Source organism: Dreissena polymorpha, chromosome 1, assembly GCF_020536995.1.
Source record: "Dreissena polymorpha isolate Duluth1 chromosome 1, UMN_Dpol_1.0, whole genome shotgun sequence".
NCBI classification, from domain to species: Eukaryota; Metazoa; Mollusca; class Bivalvia; order Myida; family Dreissenidae; genus Dreissena; species Dreissena polymorpha.
This window is the reverse complement of record NC_068355.1, coordinates 103,615,612-103,637,271: the sequence shown is the minus strand read 5'-3', so window position 1 is coordinate 103,637,271 and position 21,660 is coordinate 103,615,612. Positions and strand designations below refer to the sequence as shown.

Sequence of the window (21,660 nt, the reverse complement as noted above, 5' to 3'; positions counted from 1 at the left end):
ATATCTCACACAAAACTCACACTTCATTTGTAAGTCAGGTAGGTAGACTCGCATACCAAAATTAAGCTCAATATCTGAAAGAGTTGCTTAAAAATTATCCTGAAAACGGAATGCAAGACGGACAGATGGATTGCTATATGCCACCCCTAACAGGGGGCATGAACAAACTTAAAGTGAGATATTTCATCCATATGACTTGTTTTTGCAGCTTGAGTCACATATTTGTATAGTAAATGCACACACACACAGGTGTACATTATTCTGCATTTTGTCATTTTGTTGAAGTTTTGCTGAAGTTCATCCATTTGCTTGGTCAAAGCACTTTTAAATGTGATTTCAAATTATTGCAAAATAAACAACACTTGATCAGACTAATCATTAAGTACACTGTCTTTAACAACATAAATTACAATATAAATATGTTCGTCCACAGTTCAGTAGTTTTTTGTTTTTAACTTTATAACACATTATTCACTATAAGAGATTTGTCAACATCTTAGCTGATGATACCCTACCCCCCCCCCCCCTACTTTTTTCACCAAAAGGTTTCATTTTTTTTAATTGCTCCATTAAACTAATAAAAGTATTCATAAATAAATCTTGGTAATATTAAGCAGGAGTTCAGCTGAAATAAAGATAAAACTTTTAAATGTAACATGTTGTTGTAACTTAAGACTAAACAAGGGCAGTAATTTCACCACTTACCTGTTTTCCTTCCTCATGGTCCTGTAGATGTCAAATTGGTAGTCTCCCTTGCCTTGAAACAAAGTATCATCCTCCGCAAGGTTGGTGAACACTGTGCAGCCATCTGTGATACACAACAGGACATGTGAAATAGAGAACAGAATATAGAAAGGTTGGTGTCACTGCAGCCATCTGTGGTACACAACAGGACAGGTGCAATAGAGAACATAATATAGCAAGGTTGGTGTACACTGTGCAGCCATCTGTGGTACACAACAAGACATGTGATATAGAGAACAGAATATAGCAAGGTTAGTGTACGCTTGTGCAACCGTCTGTGGTATACAACACGACAGGTGCAATAGAGAACATAATATAGCAAGGCTGGTGTAAACTGTGCAGTCATCTGTGGTATACAACAGGACAGGTGCAATAGAGAACAGAATATAGCAAGGTCGGTGTACACTGTGCAGCCATCTGTGGTATACAACAGGACATGTGAAATAGGGGTATACAACAGGACAGGTGCAATAGAGAACATAATATAACAAGGTTGGTGTACACTGTGCAGCCATCTGTGGTACACAACAGGACAGGTGAAATAGAGAACAGAATAAAGCAAGGTTGGTGTACACTGTGCAGCCATCTGTGGTATACAACAGGACATGTGAAATAGGGGTATACAACAGGACAGGTGCAATAGAGAACATAATATAACAAGGTTGGTGTACACTGTGCAGTCATCTGTGGTATACAACAGGACAGGTGCAATATAGAACAGAATATAGCAAGGCTGGTGTAAACTGTGCAGTCATCTGTGGTATACAACAAGACATGTGATATAGAGAACAGAATATAGCAAGGTTAGTGTACGCTTGTGCAACCATTTGTGGTATACAACACGACAGGTGCAATAGAGAACATAATATAGCAAGGCTGGTGTAAACTGTGCATCCATCTGTGGTATACAACAGGACAGGTGCAATATAGAACAGAATATAGCAAGGTTGGTGTACACTGTGCATCCATCTGTGGTATACAACAGGACATGTGAAATAGGGGTATACAACAGGACAGGTGCAATAGAGAACATAATATAACAAGGTTGGTGTACACTGTGCAGCCATCTGTGGTATACAACAGGACAGGTGCAATAGAGAACAGAATATAGCAATGTTGGTGTACACTGTGCAGCCATCTGTGGTACACAACAGGACAGGTGAAATAGAGAACAGAATAAAGCAAGGTTGGTGTACACTGTGCAGCCATCTGTGGTACACAACAGGACAGGTGAAATAGAGAACAGAATAAAGCAAGGTTGGTGTACACTGTGCAGCCATCTGTGGTACACAACAGGACAGGTGAAATAGAGAACAGAATATAGCAAGGTTGGTGTACACTGTGCAGCCATCTGTGGTACACAACAGGACAGGTGAAATAGAGAACAGAATAAAGCAAGGTTGGTGTACACTGTGCAGCCATCTGTGGTACACAACAGGACAGGTGCAATAGAGAACATAATATAACAAGGTTGGTGTACACTGTGCAGTCATCTGTGGTATACAACAGGACAGGTGCAATATAGAACAGAATATAGCAAGGCTGGTGTAAACTGTGCAGTCATCTGTGGTATACAACAAGACATGTGATATAGAGAACAGAATATAGCAAGGTTAGTGTACGCTTGTGCAACCATCTGTGGTATACAACACGACAGGTGCAATAGAGAACATAATATAGCAAGGCTGGTGTAAACTGTGCATCCATCTGTGGTATACAACAGGACAGGTGCAATATAGAACAGAATATAGCAAGGTTGGTGTACACTGTGCATCCATCTGTGGTATACAACAGGACAGGTGCAATAGAGAACATAATATAACAAGGTTGGTGTACACTGTGCAGCCATCTGTGGTATACAACAGGACAGGTGCAATAGAGAACAGAATAAAGCAAGGTTGGTGTACACTGTGCAGCCATCTGTGGTATACAACAGGACATGTGAAATAGGGGTATACAACAGGACAGGTGCAATAGAGAACATAATATAACAAGGTTGGTGTACACTGTGCAGCCATCTGTGGTATACAACAGGACATGTGAAATAGGGGTATACAACAGGACAGGTGCAATAGAGAACATAATATAACAAGGTTGGTGTACACTGTGCAGCCATCTGTGGTATACAACAGGACAGGTGCAATAGAGAACAGAATAAAGCAAGGTTGGTGTACACTGTGCAGCCATCTGTGGTATACAACAGGACATGTGAAATAGGGGTATACAACAGGACAGGTGCAATAGAGAACATAATATAACAAGGTTGGTGTACACTGTGCAGCCATCTGTGGTATACAACAGGACAGGTGCAATAGAGAACAGAATATAGCAATGTTGGTGTACACTGTGCAGCCATCTGTGGTACACAACAAGACATGTGAAATAGAGAACAGAATATAGCAAGGTCGGTGTACACTGTGCAGCCATCTGTGGTATACAACAGGACATGTGAAATAGGGGTATACAACAGGACAGGTGCAATAGAGAACATAATATAACAAGGTTGGTGTACACTGTGCAGCCATCTGTGGTACACAACAGGACAGGTGAAATAGAGAACAGAATAAAACAAGGTTGGTGTACACTGTGCAGCCATCTGTGGTACACAACAGGACAGGTGAAATAGGGGTATACAACAGGACAGGTGCAATAGAGAACATAATATAACAAGGTTGGTGTACACTGTGCAGTCATCTGTGGTATACAACAGGACATAGGGAACAGAATATAGCAAGGTTGGTGTACACTGTGCAGTCATCTGTGTTACACAGGACAGGTGCAATACTGAATAGAGAACAGAATATAACAAGGTTGGTATTCCTTGGTGCAAAAGGTAAAAATTTGAATCTGCCTTGTTGTTTCTTACCTCTGACATTAAAGTGTCTAATGTGAGTTTATTTTGCGGCTAAATAATGTAATTGCAATAACTGCATATGATGTGTTAAATGCTGCCCACAGTGAGGTGTTAAATGCTGCCCACAGTGAGAAAACATATAATAATGTGTTGAGTAGGGGGATTTTGGCGGTGGTGGCAAGTGCTCAAAACAACGCATCACAGTCGCTGTCCTTGAATGGTTTGTACAATTTTCATTCAATTATCAGTACATTTTCATTTGTATGTATTATGATTGCATACTATAGTTTATCTGGCAATTTTCCAATAAATTATGACAAGCTTTTGACGAATTTAATTATGATAGCAAGAAACATGTGCAGTTAACAATAACAATGTGTATTGGTAGCAATAAGCTGCCCAGTCAAAACACCATAGTATGACAAAACAAGGCTATTGTCAAACAATATGGTCCCCTACCAGCTCCACCATTGTCAGAAATTCCACCATTTTCAGAATTAAAAAAAAAAATTGTTGCCATAGCAACCACAATTTTTGACGTAGGAACGAAATGAAATGACGTGCATAATGTCCATATTGCCATCTATCCATGTTGCAAGTTTCATGAAAAAATATTAAGAACTTTTAAAGTTATCGCAGGATCCAGAAAACCACCATTTTCAGCAGTATTTCTAGTCTATTTGTTGCCATAGCAACCAGAATTTTTAATGTAGGAACAAAATGAAATGACGTGCATAATGTCCATATTGCCATCTATCCATATTTCAAGTTTCATGAAAAAGTATTAAGAACTTTTAAAGTTATCACAGGATCCAGAAAAGTGTGACAGACAAACTCACAGACAGACGGACAGACACACAGAGCGCAAACCATAAGTCCCCTCCGGTGAAACCGGTATGGGACAATAATATCTTTGTCGCTGATAAGGTTTTCACAACAACACTTCGCTAGCGAGTGTTGTTATTAGAAGGCCATAAGAAGAATAGTGGTTTTCTTTTCTGACATCCATTCGCAATTTAAAAAAATTCAGCATTTATACAAACGGAAATTTTGTCATGTAATAATTTTGTTACAAAAATACCATTTTTAATTTTAAAAGCTTTTAGTGTCTTATTTTTATTTGGTGACAAAATTGAAAAAAAAGAGTTTAAGATTTGAGGATTTTTATTGAGGTTATGTGATTTGCAAGGAAACAAAAATACTTAACATTTACAATGATCGAAAATATCCATTATATGTATCTTTAAGGATTAAAAATAAAGAAAATTATTAAGCGTTAAAAAAACGTGCAACAATTAAATAATTTGGAGAGTTCTGCTGTTATCGTTATATTTTGTGACACTAGCTGGATTGTGTATATGAAGTATAAAATACATGACATTCTGCACCAGCACGGATGACTGAGTGGTTAAAGCGTTCGACTTTTACTCAAAGGGTCAGTTGTTCGAGCCCAGTTTTGGATACTTTTTTTCTTTGTTTCATTTTATTCTTGTTATATTTTAAATCTTTTTATTTTCGATGTTAACATATATCAATTTTAATCATTTTAGGTTGCCTTGGTGTAATGGATATGGTGTCCCCCAAGCGACTAGGAGGTCATGGGGTTGACCCCTACCATTGGAGTGTTCTAAAGATCTCCCACACAGAAACCAAGTACTGGTTATAGGCCCAGGAAACAGACTCAAGAGCGTTTCAATAAGCTCGAGACTTTCAATGCAATTGAGCTTAAATAAATAGGTTTAAGTAATTTAAAAGCATTAAATGAAATTTTCCAAACTTGCAAAACAAGGGCTGTTTGTAAAACATGCATGCCCCCCATATGGGCTGTCAGTTGTAGTGGCAGCCATTGTGTGAATACGTTTTTTGGCACTGTGACCTTGACCTTTGACCTAGTGACCTAAAAATTAAATAGGGGTCATCTGCGAGTCAATGTACCTATGAAGTTTCATGATCCTAGGCGTAAGCTTTCATGTGTTATCATCCGGAAACCATTTTACTGTGTCAAGTCACCGTGACCTTGACCTTTGACCTGAAAGTCAATAGGGGTCTTCTGCGAGTCATGATCAATGTACCTATGAAGTTTCATGATCCTTGGCGTAAGCGTTCTTGAGTTATCATCCAGAAACCATTTTTCTAAGTTGAGTCACTGTGACCTTGACCTTTGACCTAGTGACCTGAAAATCTATAGGGGTCATCTGCGAGTCATGATCAATGTACCGATGAAGTTTCATGATTCTAGGCATAATCATTCTTGAGTTATCATCTGGAAACCATTTTGCTATTTTGGGTCATCGTGACCTTGACCTTTGACCTAGTGACCTGAAAATTATTAGGGGTCATCTGCGAGTCATGATCTATGTACCTATGAAGTTTCATGATCCTAGGCATAATCGTTCTTGAGTTATAATCCGGAAGCCATTTTACTATTTCTGGTCACCGTGACCTTGACCTTTGACCTAGTGACCTGAAAACCAATAGAGGTCATCTGCAAGTCATGATCAATGTATCTATGAAGTTTCATGATCCTAGGCATAAGCGTTCTTGAGTTATCATCCGGAAACCATTTTACTATTTCGGGTCACTGTGACCTTGACCTTTGACCTAGTTACCTGAAAATCAATAGAGGTCATCTGCGAGACATGATCAATGTACCTATGAAGTTTCATGATCCTAGGCATAAGTGTTTTTGATTTATCATCCGGAAACCATTTTACTATTTTGTGTTGCGAAGTACGTGAGTAAACTCCGCTATATATATATATGTATGTGTACAATATTCCCGTCGATAAGGCGGTGCTGTTTAACGGATAATATAAGCCGTCGGAGCCGCCAGAGCAGCTAAAGCCGTCGGAGCCGCCAGAGCCGTCGGAGTTACTATATAAAGGACTTTCTGAGTACGGATTGGGACCTGTTAAGAACCAGTGAAGTTATTGTTATCCCCACGCTTTTTGAAAAAAAGGTGGGGATATTGTGGTTATCTCCGCCGTCCGTCCGTCCGTCCGTCTGTCTGTCCGTCCGTCCTGGCCACTATCTCCTCCTACACTAAAAGCACTAGAACCTTGAAACTTACACACATGGTAGCTATGAGCATATGTGCGACCCTGCACTATTTGGAATTTTGATCTGACCCCTGGGTCAAAAGTTATAGCGGTTGGGGTGGGGCCGCGTCAGAAATTATCACTCATTTTTTTAGGTTATTTTACATTTACTTCTTTATTTCTACACCGATTCACTTCAAATTGATACTGGACCTCTCTTATGACAATACGGTCAATCTCAACCATGCATGGCCCCATTCCCAACCCTGGGGCGCCCCGCCCACATAGGCCACACCCACCAAAAATTTCCATTTACTATAATTTTTTCATTTCTACACGGATTCACTTCAAATTGATACTGAACTTCTCTTATGACATTAGGGTCAATCTCAACTATGCATGGCCCCAATCCCAACCCTGGGGCGCCCGCCCACATAGGCCACACCCACCAAAAAATTCCATTTTTACTATAATTTTTTCATTTCTACACTGATTCACTTCAAATTGATACTGAACTTCTCTTATGACATTAGGGTCAATCTCAACTATGCATGGCCCCATAACCAACCCTGGGGCCCCGCCCACATAGACCACACCCACCCAAAATTGCCTTTACTATAATTTCTTCATTTCTACACCGATTCACTTCAAATTGATATTGAACTTCTCTTATGACAATACAGTCAATCTCAACTATGCATGGCCCCATTACCAACCCTGGGGCGCCCCGCCCACATAGACCACACCCACCCAAAATTGCCTTTTACTATAATTTCTTCATTTCTACACCGATTCACTTCAAATTGATACTGAACCTCTCTTATGACAATACGGTCAATCTCAACTATGCATGGCCCCATTACCAACCCTGGGGCCCCGCCCACATAGACCACACCCACCCAAAATTGCCTTTTACTATAATTTCTTCTTTTCTACACCGATTCACTTCAAATTGATACTGAACTTCTCTTATGACAATATGGTCAATCTCAGCTATGCATGGCCCCATTACCAACCCTGGGGCACACCTAGGTCAAACATTCGGCGTGGGGATACGCGTCGGCCTCTGCCGCGCCATTTCTAGTATTAAGTTTGTTAACGGAATATTAAAAAATATTAAACTAACTAAACTATTAAAATGACTTGTTTCTTATTCGGAAATAAAAAAGTTTCTCCAATGTGGTGAAAAATGTATACAGTCGACAAAAAATAGAAATATTCACCACATTGATTGGTCACGCGAACCGGAACTTTAAACATTTGGAATACACGTGGTTGTGTTAAAAGGTTGTGAATTTGGATTAAAAATAGTGTTAAAAAAATTTAAAAAATTACATGGATTTGTTGGACACAAATCCTTGACCAACTTCATCCAAATTAATTAAGATAAATTAACGAATAGAAGTGGAATTTAAACTTCAAAATGACGGCTTTAAGGTACGTTAAAGGAGTAAGAACAAGGTACATAAACAGCCTTGAAAAAGAAATAAATTCTGCCAAGGATATTCTTAATCAAGACTTAGAAAGTGTGGATATAATCAAAACCAAAAATGAAGTAAACACGTGTGTTCAGATGTTAAAAAAATATAGTGACAAGGTTGAAATACAGTGTGAAAAGTACATTTCTGCATTAGGTGAAAATGAGAACGATGAAAAAGAACTGACAAGGTCATGGACGAGGATATGTCTTTATGTGACAGAGCTACTAGATATGTTAGTTTGCTGGAACAGTTAAGTACGGACATTGTTTCTCAATTAGCAGATAAAAAAGATACAGAAGAAAAGGTACTTCCTGCCCGAGAGGAGCTGAAGTCCTTCATTTTGGAGCAGAGTCTCTGTCAACGAGAGTTCACCGAACGTCAAAGTGCACAACAACATGAATTCATGGAGTACATAATGAAAAGTCATCAAAAGGTAGCTGACGTTCCCATCGAATCACATTTGACGTCAGTTTAATTACCTAAACTTGAAATGAAATCATTCTTCGGCGACAAAGCAAACTGGCCGGAGTTCTGGGATAGTTTTGAATGCACTATTAACAAAAATGCACGTCTTTCCGATATAGAAAAATTTAGTTATCTCCAAAGCAAGCTCGGCGGAGAAGCAAAAAGGGCAATATCAGGACTTTTGTTGTGTAATGACAACTATCGAATAGCTGTCGACAAACTGAAGGAGCGCTTTGGAAAGAAACAGGACATTATCGACATTCATTATTCGGAAATGATGAAAATTGCACAACCCCAAAATAACGTACATAGTTTGCGACAGTTTTTGGATCGGTATGATCGGCATCTTCGCAGCCTTGATGTAATGGGAGAGAATACCGATCAGAATTTATTTGTGTCAATGATCAAGACGAAACTTCCAAGAGAAGTCCTGATACACCTTGAGGTTCAAAAAAGAGTTGACAAAGAGTGGACTTTAAAGGAGCTCCTTTACAGCTTACGGACATATATTGTCGCATGTGAGCGTTCGGAGCAAAACAGTATTTTAACCAAAGACGAAACCAAGCAGGGGATCGCAAAACGGGTCGCATATGAAAATCAAGCGTCAAAACTCATCTCGAAAGGAGCTAATAAAGAGACTCCATTTCAACGGCGCACATCGGCAGAGACATTATTGACTGGATCCGCCGGAAAATTAGAATTATTGAAAAAATGCCGATACTGTGAAAAAAGTCATTGGAGTGACAATGCAAAGAGTACAAGACCATTGACGAGAGAAAAAAAGATATTAAAAGGATCTTGTCATAAATGTTTAGGGCAAGGACATAAATATGAGGAATGCAGACGGAGCAAACTATGTGTGTATTATGGCAAAAAGGACGCCCATCACCGTAGTTTATGCCCGAAAAGGTTTGCTACAAAAAGCAATGCTGGAAATGAATGCGCAAATGTCATGAATGAAATAGAATTCAGTTTACCTAGAGAAGAGAGTATTTCTCAAAATGTTCTGGTATCGACAGGAGAAATAGTTTTCATAAAGACGGCGACAGCGGAGGTTACTTCGCCTGCCAATAAAAGTGGGTTGAATGTACGCCTGCTGTTTGACTCAGGATCACAAAGAAGTTACGTAACCGCCCGCTTGGCGGAGAAATTAGAATTACCTAAAGGTAAACAGCAAGAAATAAAACTAGTTACCTTTGGCAATAAAACACCAAAAGTGATTAAAACACTTTCAACACAATTCAACTTGAAGCTGAAGAACGGAGAATATATGACTATAAGTGCGAATATTGTACCAGAAATAACAGGTTGTGTTGAACGCAAACGATTGAATTTAAATGAGTGCCCAGAATAACAACAAACCTTGAACAATGTTGATCTAGCGGATACAATACCAACTCAGAATGAGAACTTGACTTTGGATATTCTAGTTGGAAATGACTTCTATCTTGACATTGTGTTTTCGCAAAGAATAGAATTACAACCTGGGTTGTACTTATTAAATTCGAAACTTGGATGGCTTCTAGCTGGAAGAAAATGTGATAGTGACTCAACAGTGGAATCCGCCAGTATGCTTATACTTACATACGGGTCAAGCATCGAACAGTCGGGTACATTTACGACAGTTGATAGCTCATTACGAAAACCACCAGACATTGAAGATTTTTGGACAATGGAATCTATTGGGATAATAGATGATCCGACAAGAAATGATGATGAAGTAGCAATGCAAAAATTCAAAAAAACATTGAAGTTCGAAAATGGTCGTTATCAAGCAGCTTGGCCCTGGAAAAATGATACACCCGAATTGCCATTAAACCGTGGCCTTGCACTAGGCAGGTTAAGGTCAACAGTCAGATGGTTGCGTGATAAGCCTGAATTACTTAGACAATACGACTCCGTCATCAAAGAACAATTACAGAAGGGGGTCATTGAGAAGGTAGATAAGAATGTAACAGACGGTGTAACACACTATCTGCCACACCACGCTGTAGTCACCCCTCAAAAACAACAACAAAGATCCGCCTCGTGTACGATGCTTCCTCTAAAACAAACAAACAGTGGAATAGTTTGAATGAATGTCTACTAAGAGGACCCGTGTTGTTACACGACCTTTGTGGTATTTTACTGCGATTTCGTACTTTTAACGTCGGAGTTGTTGCTGACATTGAAAAAGCCTTTCATCAAGTTGGATTGCAAAGGGATCAAAGAGATGTTACTAGATTTATATGGCTGAAGGATTATGAAAACAATAACACAAATGATGACAACATACAAGAGTACAGATTTTGTCGCGTACCTTTTGGGGTAATATCTAATCCTTTCATCCTTGGTGCCACGATTGATCACCATTTAGAAACATATAATACAAATCTTGAAGACAAACTCAAGAACAACATATATGTTGACAACCTAAACACCGGAGCAGAAACAGACAGTGAAGCTGTTAACATGTACACCAAGGCAAAGGTCATGTTTAAAGAAGCAGGCATGAACCTTAGGGAATGGTCAACAAATTCAATTTTTGTGAATAACATAATTCAAAGTGAGGACAAATCGTCGATGTCTACAATCAAAGTACTGGGTCATTACTGGAACACGAATCAAGACACTTTGTCATTGAAAGAACCGTCTCTTATGAACAGTTTGGTAAGCAAACGAGCAATCCTTAAAGACTTAGCCTCAGTATTTGATCCGCTAGGCTTTGTGTCCCCCGTACTTTTAAGGGGGAAGGTGCTCCTACAAGAATTATGGAGCAAAGGACAACATTGGGACGATGAGTTGGATGCAAACGAGATTGAACGGTGGCTGCACATTAAGGTATCACTGGTGGATATTACGGATGTTTTATTACCAAGATGTATTGCAATGAAAACAGAACGTAATATAACATACAAACTAACATGTTTCTGTGATGCATCGGCAAAAGCATATGCAACAGCAATTTATCTGCACCAAGAAATGGACAATCATGCAAAGGCTGATTTGGTTTTCGCAAAGTCAAGACTCACAAAAATTAAACAAACAACAATACCAAGACTGGAATTAATGGCTGTTGTTATTGCTGTTAGGTGTGCAACATTTGTGAAAACACAGTTACACATACCAATTCAACACATTTTAGTGTGGAGCGACTCTCAATGCGTTTTAAATTGGATAAAATCAAAATGTACATCTCCTGTTTTCGTTGGAAATAGAGTCAAGGAGATCATGAAAGCTGAAAATGTTGAATTTAGATACGTGTCGAGTAGTGAAAACCCAGAGGAGCAAGTTTTAAACAACTCAAAGAGTCTATATGGTGGCATGGACCAAAATGGTTGGAAAAGCCAAGTAAAGAGTGGACAACAAACAATGAAAACGAACACAAACCAACCAGTGAAAGCTTGATGACGGCTATAAATTTAGGTGAAATCGATGTAAACCAGGTGAATGCAGTACAAAAGCCACCATTTGAAATCGACATCGAGAAGTACTCTTCGGTCTCTAGGCTCATACAAGTTACTGCTTTTGCACTAAGGTTTCTAAAACAATTAAGAGCACACAGATTCTCTAGTGCTTCACTGAACAGCGAAGAATTAACTGTTGCGGAAACCACGTGGATACGATACATTCAACGTGAGCATTATGGTGACACAATCGACTCAATAAAAACAAGAGTTCCGCGGTCGGAGATGACCGCATTGAAGCCGGATTTTTGATTTAAATGACAGGAAAGTACCTTTCGTGTTTTTGTCAATGCAATACTTAAATTACTGAAATATTGTTCAAAGGTCAAAATGAAATGTAAGTACTTTTCAAGGCATGAGCAAACCTTGTGTTATGTTTTGAATGCATGCATATACATGAACAACAATAACATTTAAGGTCACAAATATGAACTCTATGTCCAAGCATACCAAAGTTATAACAATTTTAACATTTTAACATTTAAGGTCACAGTGACCTTGACCTTCAAATGAATGACATTGAAATGACCAGTGGTCATCTTCTAGTACTGGCCAATCTTTATTTCAAGTTTGAAGACTCTAGGTACAAGCATACCAAAGTTATAACATGAAATAAGAACTTGAACATTTTTACATTCAAGGTCACAGTGACCTTGACCTTCAAATGAATGACCTTGAAATGTCCAGTGGTTACTTACTAGTTCTGGCCAACCTTCATGTCAAGTTTCAAGACTCTAGGTCCAAGCATACCAAAGTTATAACAACTTTAACATTTTTACATTCAAGGTCACAGTGACCTTGACCTTCAAATGAATGACCTTGAAATGTCCAGTGGTTACTTACTAGTTCTGGCCAACCTTCATGTCAAGTTTCAAGACTCTAGGTCCAAGCATACCAAAGTTATAACAACTTTAACATTTTTATATTGAAGGTCACAGTGACCTTCACCTTCAAATGAATGACCTTGAAATGACCAGTGGTCATCTGTTAATCCTGGCCAACCTTCATGTCAAGTTTGAAGACTCTAGGTCCAAGCATACCAAAGTTATACCATGAAATAAGAACTTTAACATTTTTACATTCAAGGTCACAGTGACCTTGACCTTCAAATGAATGACCTTGAAATGACCAGTGGTTACTAACTAGTTATGGCCAACCTTCATGTCAAGTTTCAAGACTCTAGGTCCAAGCATACCAAAGTTATAACAACTTTAACATTTTTTATATTGAAGGTCACAGTGACCTTGACCTTCAAATGAATGACCTTGAAATGACCAGTGGTCATCTGTTAATCCTGGCCAACCTTCATGTCAAGTTTGAAGACTCTAGGTCCAAGCATACCAAAGTTATACCATGAAATAAGAACTTTAACATTTTCGAGCACGCCGCCACCCCGCCCGCCCGCCCGCCCAACAACATCAATCTATAAGCCGAGATTTTTTCGAAAAAAATCCGGCTAATAAATAAAAGCAACAGTATACTAAAACAACTTGGGCTAATTATAGACAACAGGGTTGTCATTATTAACCGATTGCCGATCAAATTCATCGGTTAAAATCGCAAAAAAATCGTTTGTTTTTCCCGAATCTTTAAAATTGCAATCGGAAGTTTTGATCACTCAAACAGACAATACTTGACGAGGAATAACCGTAGTATAGTAGAGCGACGCCCGGTCATTCAGTCAGTCCATTAACTCCGCATAAGAGCAACTGTTTTCAAGGAATCTTTTCACGGTTCGGTAAATTGATAAGATTGAAAAAAGTTGTTTCAGATTCGCAAATTTTCTTTTTAGTTATGATATGTGTGAGGAAACAGTATTACTGAACATTTACCATAGTCCAATATATCCATTATATGTATCTTTTGATGATTTAAAAACCTAAAAAATTATAAGGAGTTGCAACGCGAAACGATTGAATAATTTGGAGAGTTCTGTTGTCGTTTAAATTTACGAAACTACGAATATTGCTTATATAAGGTATAAAATACTAAAAGTGTGTATACTTGGCGGAATAGCCGAGAGGGCTAATGCGTATTGAATTCAGACTTACTCCAGGACTCCGGGGGTCACTGGTTCGAGCCCTGGTACCGGCTACTTTTTTTCCCTTTTTTTTAAATTTTATACTTGATATTTTACTGAAGCTTTTAAGATCCAATGTTTACATTTATCAATATAAAGCATTTAAAGACAAACTTCAAAATATGCCAAAATCTGTGAAAAGGCCCCTTTCAATGAATTTCTCAGCGAGTGGCCAATATTGATTTTCCAGCTGTCAATCAAATTCTTCTTGGAAAGCACGTCAACCAATCAGCGCTCAGGCAGCCGAATACACGCCGACCCCACGTGAAACTCTATCAAATAGCTGTACATTTCACAGATAATAACTGACCTATCTCAACGAATGTAGCACTGTAGAGCGTAATTAAGTAGTTTTTTTAGTAAGAGAAAATGTTTCCACATATTAAAAAATGCTCTTCGATGTTCTACCAAAATTTAAGATATCAGCGACCTCTGCGCTACGAAGTTGTTATTCAGCATCTAAATATTCAAGTCCACGCTTTCCCCGAGGAAAAATGACGTGCTGTTATACATGAAGTCTAATTTTGGCATGATTTTCATCTTTACATGAAAAACACGAGAAATGTGTCTCTGTTGCTAGAATTTTCTTAATTTTCCGTGAATAATGATATCTGAAAATGATTTCGGATAACACATTTAATTATACGTATTTTAAAATACTGAAATTAACAAAGGCATTTTGTTAAACAAATGGTCATAACACATAATGTAATAAGTAGGTAAATAACGTGTTTTGGGATTGCTACACTATGCATACATATAGGTCTACATGCATGAATGACCTGACAAGTTACATCTCGATCCGGAATGAAAAGTACTCGGTAAAATTTAAAGAAAGACGCGTTTGTATTCTCAGAACTTCACTTTCACTTTCGCAAACTTTTCTGAAAGGAGGTACATGTAACAGTTTAGATTGAGTCGTTGATTTGTCGTATTAACGGTTCTCAATGCTCTCAAACTGTGTCACGTGATTCACGCATGTTCAATGGGAATCCCAAATCCCACAATTCAATTTGTATATGCACTTGCGTTAAATGGTGGACGACATTCATCGTCAATATTGGCCGTAATTTGGTTTTGAAAAAAAGAAAACGTAATAAAACTGGATTATCCGTTAATGGATAGAATTGGAACATGCAAAGATCTATCAATATAATATGTTTTTACATTGAACAGTATACTAAAAATATGAAAATCTTAAAATTTTCTATTTTTAGACCTCATTTTAACTTTTTTGTCCCTAAAATGTGTAGAATTCGTTTCCCCCCTGACCCCCCTACCTGGGCCTTGCCCTGGACCTACAGGGGGCCTAGGCGGCCCCCTTGACCCCCGGCCAAATCGGTTACTATTCCAAAATAATCCTTTGTTTACAATCATAATGACAACCCTGAGACAAGGATGGACTTTTGCGATGCAAAGGAAGAATGTGCAATGCTGAATTAAAGGAGGCTATGGGACAGCCTTTTTGTTGCCAAAACAAAGTCATTTTACACGATTAATGATTGATAAAATGCACAGAGAGATTCTTCACAGTGGAGTATCACAGACGTTGAGTTATCTTCGACATAGATTTTGGATACCAAGTGGGCGTGCAATTGTGCAACAAGTACTACGCAATTGCCTTGTATGTCGCAGGTGTGAAGGCGGTGCTTATAAAATGCCTGAAATAGCTCAGCTGCCGAAATTGCGTGTAACAGAGTCTACTCCGTTTTCACACGTTGGGCTTGATTACTTGGGCCCATTGTATGTAAAGACGATCGATGAAACAAACAAAATTTGGATCTATTTGTTTACATGCATGGTTACCAGAGCGATACATCTCGAAATGGTTCACACATTGTCTACCAAAGACTTTCTTATGGCGTTTCAACGTTTTATATCAACAAGAGGGAAACCCGATGTTATCATTAGTGACAATGCACCTCAGTTTAAACTGGCAAATGACATGTTTGATATAAACTGGCGTAAAATACTCAAACATGAGGACATACAAAACTATGCTTCCGGAAAAAGAATCAATTGGAAATTCATCGTAGAGCTTGCCCCGTGGATGGGAGGGTTTTATGAACGGTTAGTGGGTCTTGTTAAACGGTCTCTGAGAAAGTCAGTCGGTCGAAATCTTCTTACAGAAATTCAAATGCAAACCCTCGTTAAAGAAGTAGTCAGTAGTGAACTCGCATCCATTGGTCTATGTAGGAGATGACATAAACTCTTCAATATCACTAACCCCGGCACATTTTCTGTCACTCAATCCGAAAGTAGGTATACCCAGGGGTCTGGCTAGTGGGCGAAGCTTGCGATTTGCTCGCCAAGGGAATATTTATGTCGCTAATTAATTTCATGAAGGCGACATAACTTCTCCACCTTTTAATTATTTGTTTGTGCCACACATTGACCATTAAAATCAATTTGATGTGGAGAATTGGACACAGGAGAATTCTCAGCCAGAAGTTGCCCCATTTACAGGTCATGCAAATTTGAACATTCAAATGCACAGTTGGGATCTATTAGAGTTCTTAAAATTGTTCATAGGTGAAGCCTTGATTAATTGTCTTGTGCTGGCTACCAATAACTATACTTCAGCAAAGGTAAATGGCCCATTAAAACGATACAAAAAATCAAATGGGAAGAGTTAACCTAGCACTGGTAATAAATATGGGGCTCATTTACAGGTAAGATTTGGAATCTGTGCTGTAAAATGAGATTTTAAATGAATTATTTCAAAAAATTGTAGCACAATATAAATTTAATTTAATCTTGATTTTCTTAAAATTTACAAGGAAGTAAGAAGATTATGAATATTACTGCTTTTGTTAAAATTGAAGTTTTATTTGATACACCTACACAGGAAAAAAATAATAAAAAGTACCAGAATAATTTACAATCAATTACAAATAAGAAAAATGTAGGTTTTATACACTTGACATCTCTTATTATAAATGAAATGCAGCCTTTTGAATTCCATCACCCATTTCAGCCTCTATTATTGAAATAGCTTATCAGTTATCACATAAATAGCATGTTAAGTGTTAAATATATTACTTAAACTCAGTTAAATACATCAATAACACAAATGAACACTTAAGTGAGTGTGTGTTTGTATTTGTAAATGTTGTCCCCCAAAGTGTGAAATAAGAGTTGTTTCTGATTAATGATAATTGGCACGGTTTAATGACGGGTATAAGACAAGTAAAGAGTTGATTGAAAGATGAACGGAAATACTTCTTTAATTTGCCGCAAAATATATGTAAAATGAAGACCTATGACGCAACTGTACAGAAGTGACATCTCCCACAATTGTGAGCTAAGCTTGACCCCTGGATGCAAAAGTACCATTTCTCCCCTAAAAGTTGCCACTTCTCCCTATTTTGGCCTTTGGGAGAAGTGACTTCTCCCTAAATTTTGAACCTAGCTAGACCCCTGATACCTGATACCTATTCGGACGGTGACGATGAAGAATATTTACCACTAAGGAGTAGTTAGCAAAAATTGCTTGACATCTGGAAGAAAGGCAAAAAATTGTTGAACAAGTTTTGGTTACTTTGGCGCAATGAATATTTATTAAGCCTTAGGAAGCGAAGGCAGACACATCTAAAACAGAACCGAATACAATCTCCACATACCGTTTTGGTAGGATATATTGTTTTGGTTAAAGACGAAATGCCACGTGGATGTTGGAGACTTGGTCAAATTATTGATCTAAACACAAGTTGTGATAGGCATATTCGGTCAGCAAAGGTGCATTTGTCTAGTGGGCGTGTTATAAATCGGCCCCTGAATTTACTTTTTCCCAATCGAAACCTCACAAAATGTTGACCATGAAAAGCCGACTCTCGACGTAAAATCGACAAGTCAGCTTTCTAGACCAAAACGACAAGCGGTAGAAAAGGCTAAGAAAGCAATAAAATACTTGAGCGTCAATTAATTCATTTAAAACAATAAATATATATTTTTTGTGATATTATACATTTAAATGAAAGGACACTGGTTAAAAGTAAACGATTACAACATGTGAGTTAAAAACGAGATAAAAATATTAGTGACTGAACAGGGATCGAACTCATACCCTGCCACCGATAAACGAAAAATAGGTGAAATTAAGTACATATATTATTTGTATAAATATAGTATGTGGCCTTTGTGGCGGAGTTTCCACGTGCTACCTTAAAACAACACAATCTTGAAGGAGTTATACATAAAAAAGGCGAACAGACTATAGTCAGCAAGTGCTCGTTTTCCTCGAGCAAAGTGGAGGTATATAAGTCTCCCTCAGTTTTAAAACGTTCTCTTATACTGTTTACACGCACTTTATAAATTCCAATCATGGGTGATGTTCAATGCGATACATGTGGCAAAAAATATTCAAGTAAAAGGAATCTTTCTAGACATATCAAAGAAAAGCATGGCGACAAGTTATTATACTTTAAATATTCTGTTGAAAATTGTACATCGAAATTTATTCGACGAAGTTATGTTACTAAACATTTAATTCACAAACATAGATTTGATAAGAAATTAGCAAAGGAAAGTGTCAAAGAACTTATCATCAACGCCGAGACGGAACATGTTCAGAGACATCACACACCAGAGAAAAGTCATCAGGTAACCATTGCAGTTGAGAAGGAAGAGGTTACGCAACATCGCATTCCTCTCACGGAAAGCTGTTTATATTCGGATGTTTCGGATAACGAAATCAATTTTGGTAATTGGATGGAAAGTGTTATCGTTGGAGAACCCCCCTTGGCGGCATGTCGTCGCCATGAGTAGCACATCGTTCATGGCATCGCTTGGTGAGGAACAGGGCATTTCAGGGTCGCCATCAACGTCTTCATCATTGCATGCAGATGATGAAAGTGATTTTGGTAATTGGTTGGACAGTGTTATCGTTGGGGAACCCCCCAGGCCGCATGGCGTCGGCATGAGTAGCACATCGTCCACGGCGTCACTTGGTGAGGTACTGGGCATTTCAGCGTCACCATCACCATCTTTGTCATTGCATGCAGATGTGGGTCTTTTGTTTTACGAGCCGACCTTGTACAAGGTCTACCAACAGGCGGAAGCACATACATTATCTGAACCGTGCCTTGATTTAGTGCCTTTTTACATGATTGAACCAGAAGAAGCAACAGGCGATAATGACATACCGCAGTTTAGCGGAAATGAGGAGACTGTTGTGGAATTGATTAACGTTACATTCAAAATTAAGACTACATTTCAAGACAATCAAGTAATAAATGTTGAAAAAACAGCCTCCTTCACCTACACTGATAGATTCGATCCTCAGTAAACAAATCCAAGAGACGTATTTGCTCACATGCAAAATATGTTCTAGGAGTACGCGAACGAGTGGAATTAATATAACAGACATAACTTAATAATTAAATATTAAGTAAATATTTAATTATTTCTTGAATAGGCATTTCTTGTTATTTGATCATTTGATATGAGATTAATATCACCATTTATTGTGGCCATAGGTTATTTAGTTGAAAATGATATATATTAATAATTGGGAATTAGATGTTAGTCTTATTTTGATTTATAAAATGTTTTTTGTGTCTCCTTGGTTGGGAGTGTCGCGAAGTACGCGAGTAAACTCCGCTATATATATATATGTATGTGTACAATATTCCCGTCGATAAGGCGGTGCTGTTTAACGGATAATATGAGCCGTCGGAGCCGCCAGAGCCGCTAAAGCCGTCGGAGCCGCCAGAGCCGTCGGAGTTACTATATAAAGGACTTACTGAGTACGGATTGGAGCCTGTTAAGAACCAGTGAAGAACAGTGAAGTTATTGTATTAAGTTTGTTTACGGAATATTAAACTGAGGAGCTGCGCCATGAGCGCATGATACGCCCGTCGTTCGCCAATGAAGTAGTAAGGTAATAAATAACCCTTTGAATCATTTTTTTACTTCAGTTTATTTGTATTTGAATACATGGTTTATTTTATAAGTACATGAGCATGGAGCGCCGTCTCCTTGACATTCATACCATATCTTTTTTTGAGTATATGTATGCGTGTATGGAATTCCAATGTTCCAGTCAAATCTCATCCAGTTGAATATGTGAATACTTGATAATTTAACATTGTAACATGGTAAATCCGATACGGTAGGACAGTCAATGAAATCACGAAATTTTGACGAACAAAGTCGCATAACTCTGGAACGACAATTCAGAATTCCGTCAAAAACGAAAGGGGATCAGGGTTTATGAATATTAAGATTGTGTTAAAATTTGAAAAAAATCCATCGAAGGATATTTGAGCTACGGTAGGACATTCAATGAAATCACGAAATTTTGACGAACAAAGTCCCATAACTCTGGAACAACAATTCAGAATTCCGTCAAAAACGAAAGGGGATCAGGGTTTATCAATATTAAGATTGTGTTGAAATTTGAAAAAAATCCATCGAAGGATATTTGAGCTACGGTAGGACATTCAATGAAATCACGAAATTTTGACGAACAAAGTCCCATAACTCTGGAACGACAATTCAGAATTCCGTCAAAAACGAAAGGGGATCAGGGTTTATCAATATTAAGATTGTGTTGAAATTTGAAAAAAATCCATCGAAGGATATTTGAGCTACGGTAGGACATTCAATGAAATCACGAAATTTTGACGAACAAAGTCCCATAACTCTGGAACGACAATTCAGAATTCCGTCAAAAACGAAAGGGGATCAGGGTTTATCAATATTAAGATTGTGTTGAAATTTGAAAAAAATCCAACGAAGGATATTTGAGCTACAGTAGGACATTCAATGAAATCACGAAATTTTGACGAAATTTTGACGAACAAAGTCCCATAACTCTGGAACGACAATTCAGAATTCCGTCAAAAACGAAAGGGGATCAGGGTTTATCAATATTAAGATTGTGTTAAAATTTGAAGAAAATCTGTCAAAGGATATTTGACGTAGCGTACGACATTAACAGACGGACGGACGGACGGACAGACGGACGCGGGGTATACCATAATACGTCCCTTCATAGACGGGCGTATAAAAATATTAAACTAACTAAACTATTAAAATGACTTGTTTCTTATTCGGAAATAAAAAAGTTTCTCCAATGTGGTGAAAAATGTATACAGTCGACAAAAATATAAATATTCACCACATTTCGGGTCACTGTGACCTTGACCTTTGACCTAGTGACCTGAAAATCAATAGGGGTCATCTGCGAGTCATGATCAATGTACCTATGAAGCTTCATGATCCTAGGCCTAAGCGTTCTTGAGTTATCTTCCGGAAACCATCTGGTGGACGGACATACGGATATACATACGGACGGACCGACATGAGCAAAACAATATACCCCCTCTTCTTCGAAGGGGGGCATAAAAATGTGAACAAGGCCCTTTAATATGTTTTCAGATGTGAGGTCAATGACAAGTGACCACCATTATTTCAAAATATCTTCGAAGGAACCAAATACAACTAGACCCTCGGATTAACAGAATGAACAAGATGCATGAGTAAACAACAATATTTTTGTTCATAAACTCTAAAGTTTAATGATAGGTATGAATTTAAATCATATTTA

The 21,660-nt window shown here is 38.1% G+C and overlaps 1 protein-coding gene across 1 annotated transcript in view; it reads right to left on the bottom strand.

Moving 5' to 3' along the window:
* Window positions 1–21,660, bottom strand: part of LOC127865176 (dentin sialophosphoprotein-like) — a 77,618-nt gene that overhangs the window by 19,015 nt on the left and 36,943 nt on the right. Inside the window, exon 9 of the mRNA XM_052405144.1 lies at window positions 706–808. Within this exon, the coding sequence (XP_052261104.1) occupies window positions 706–808 (103 nt within the window). The remainder of the gene's footprint in view (window positions 1–705; window positions 809–21,660) is intronic.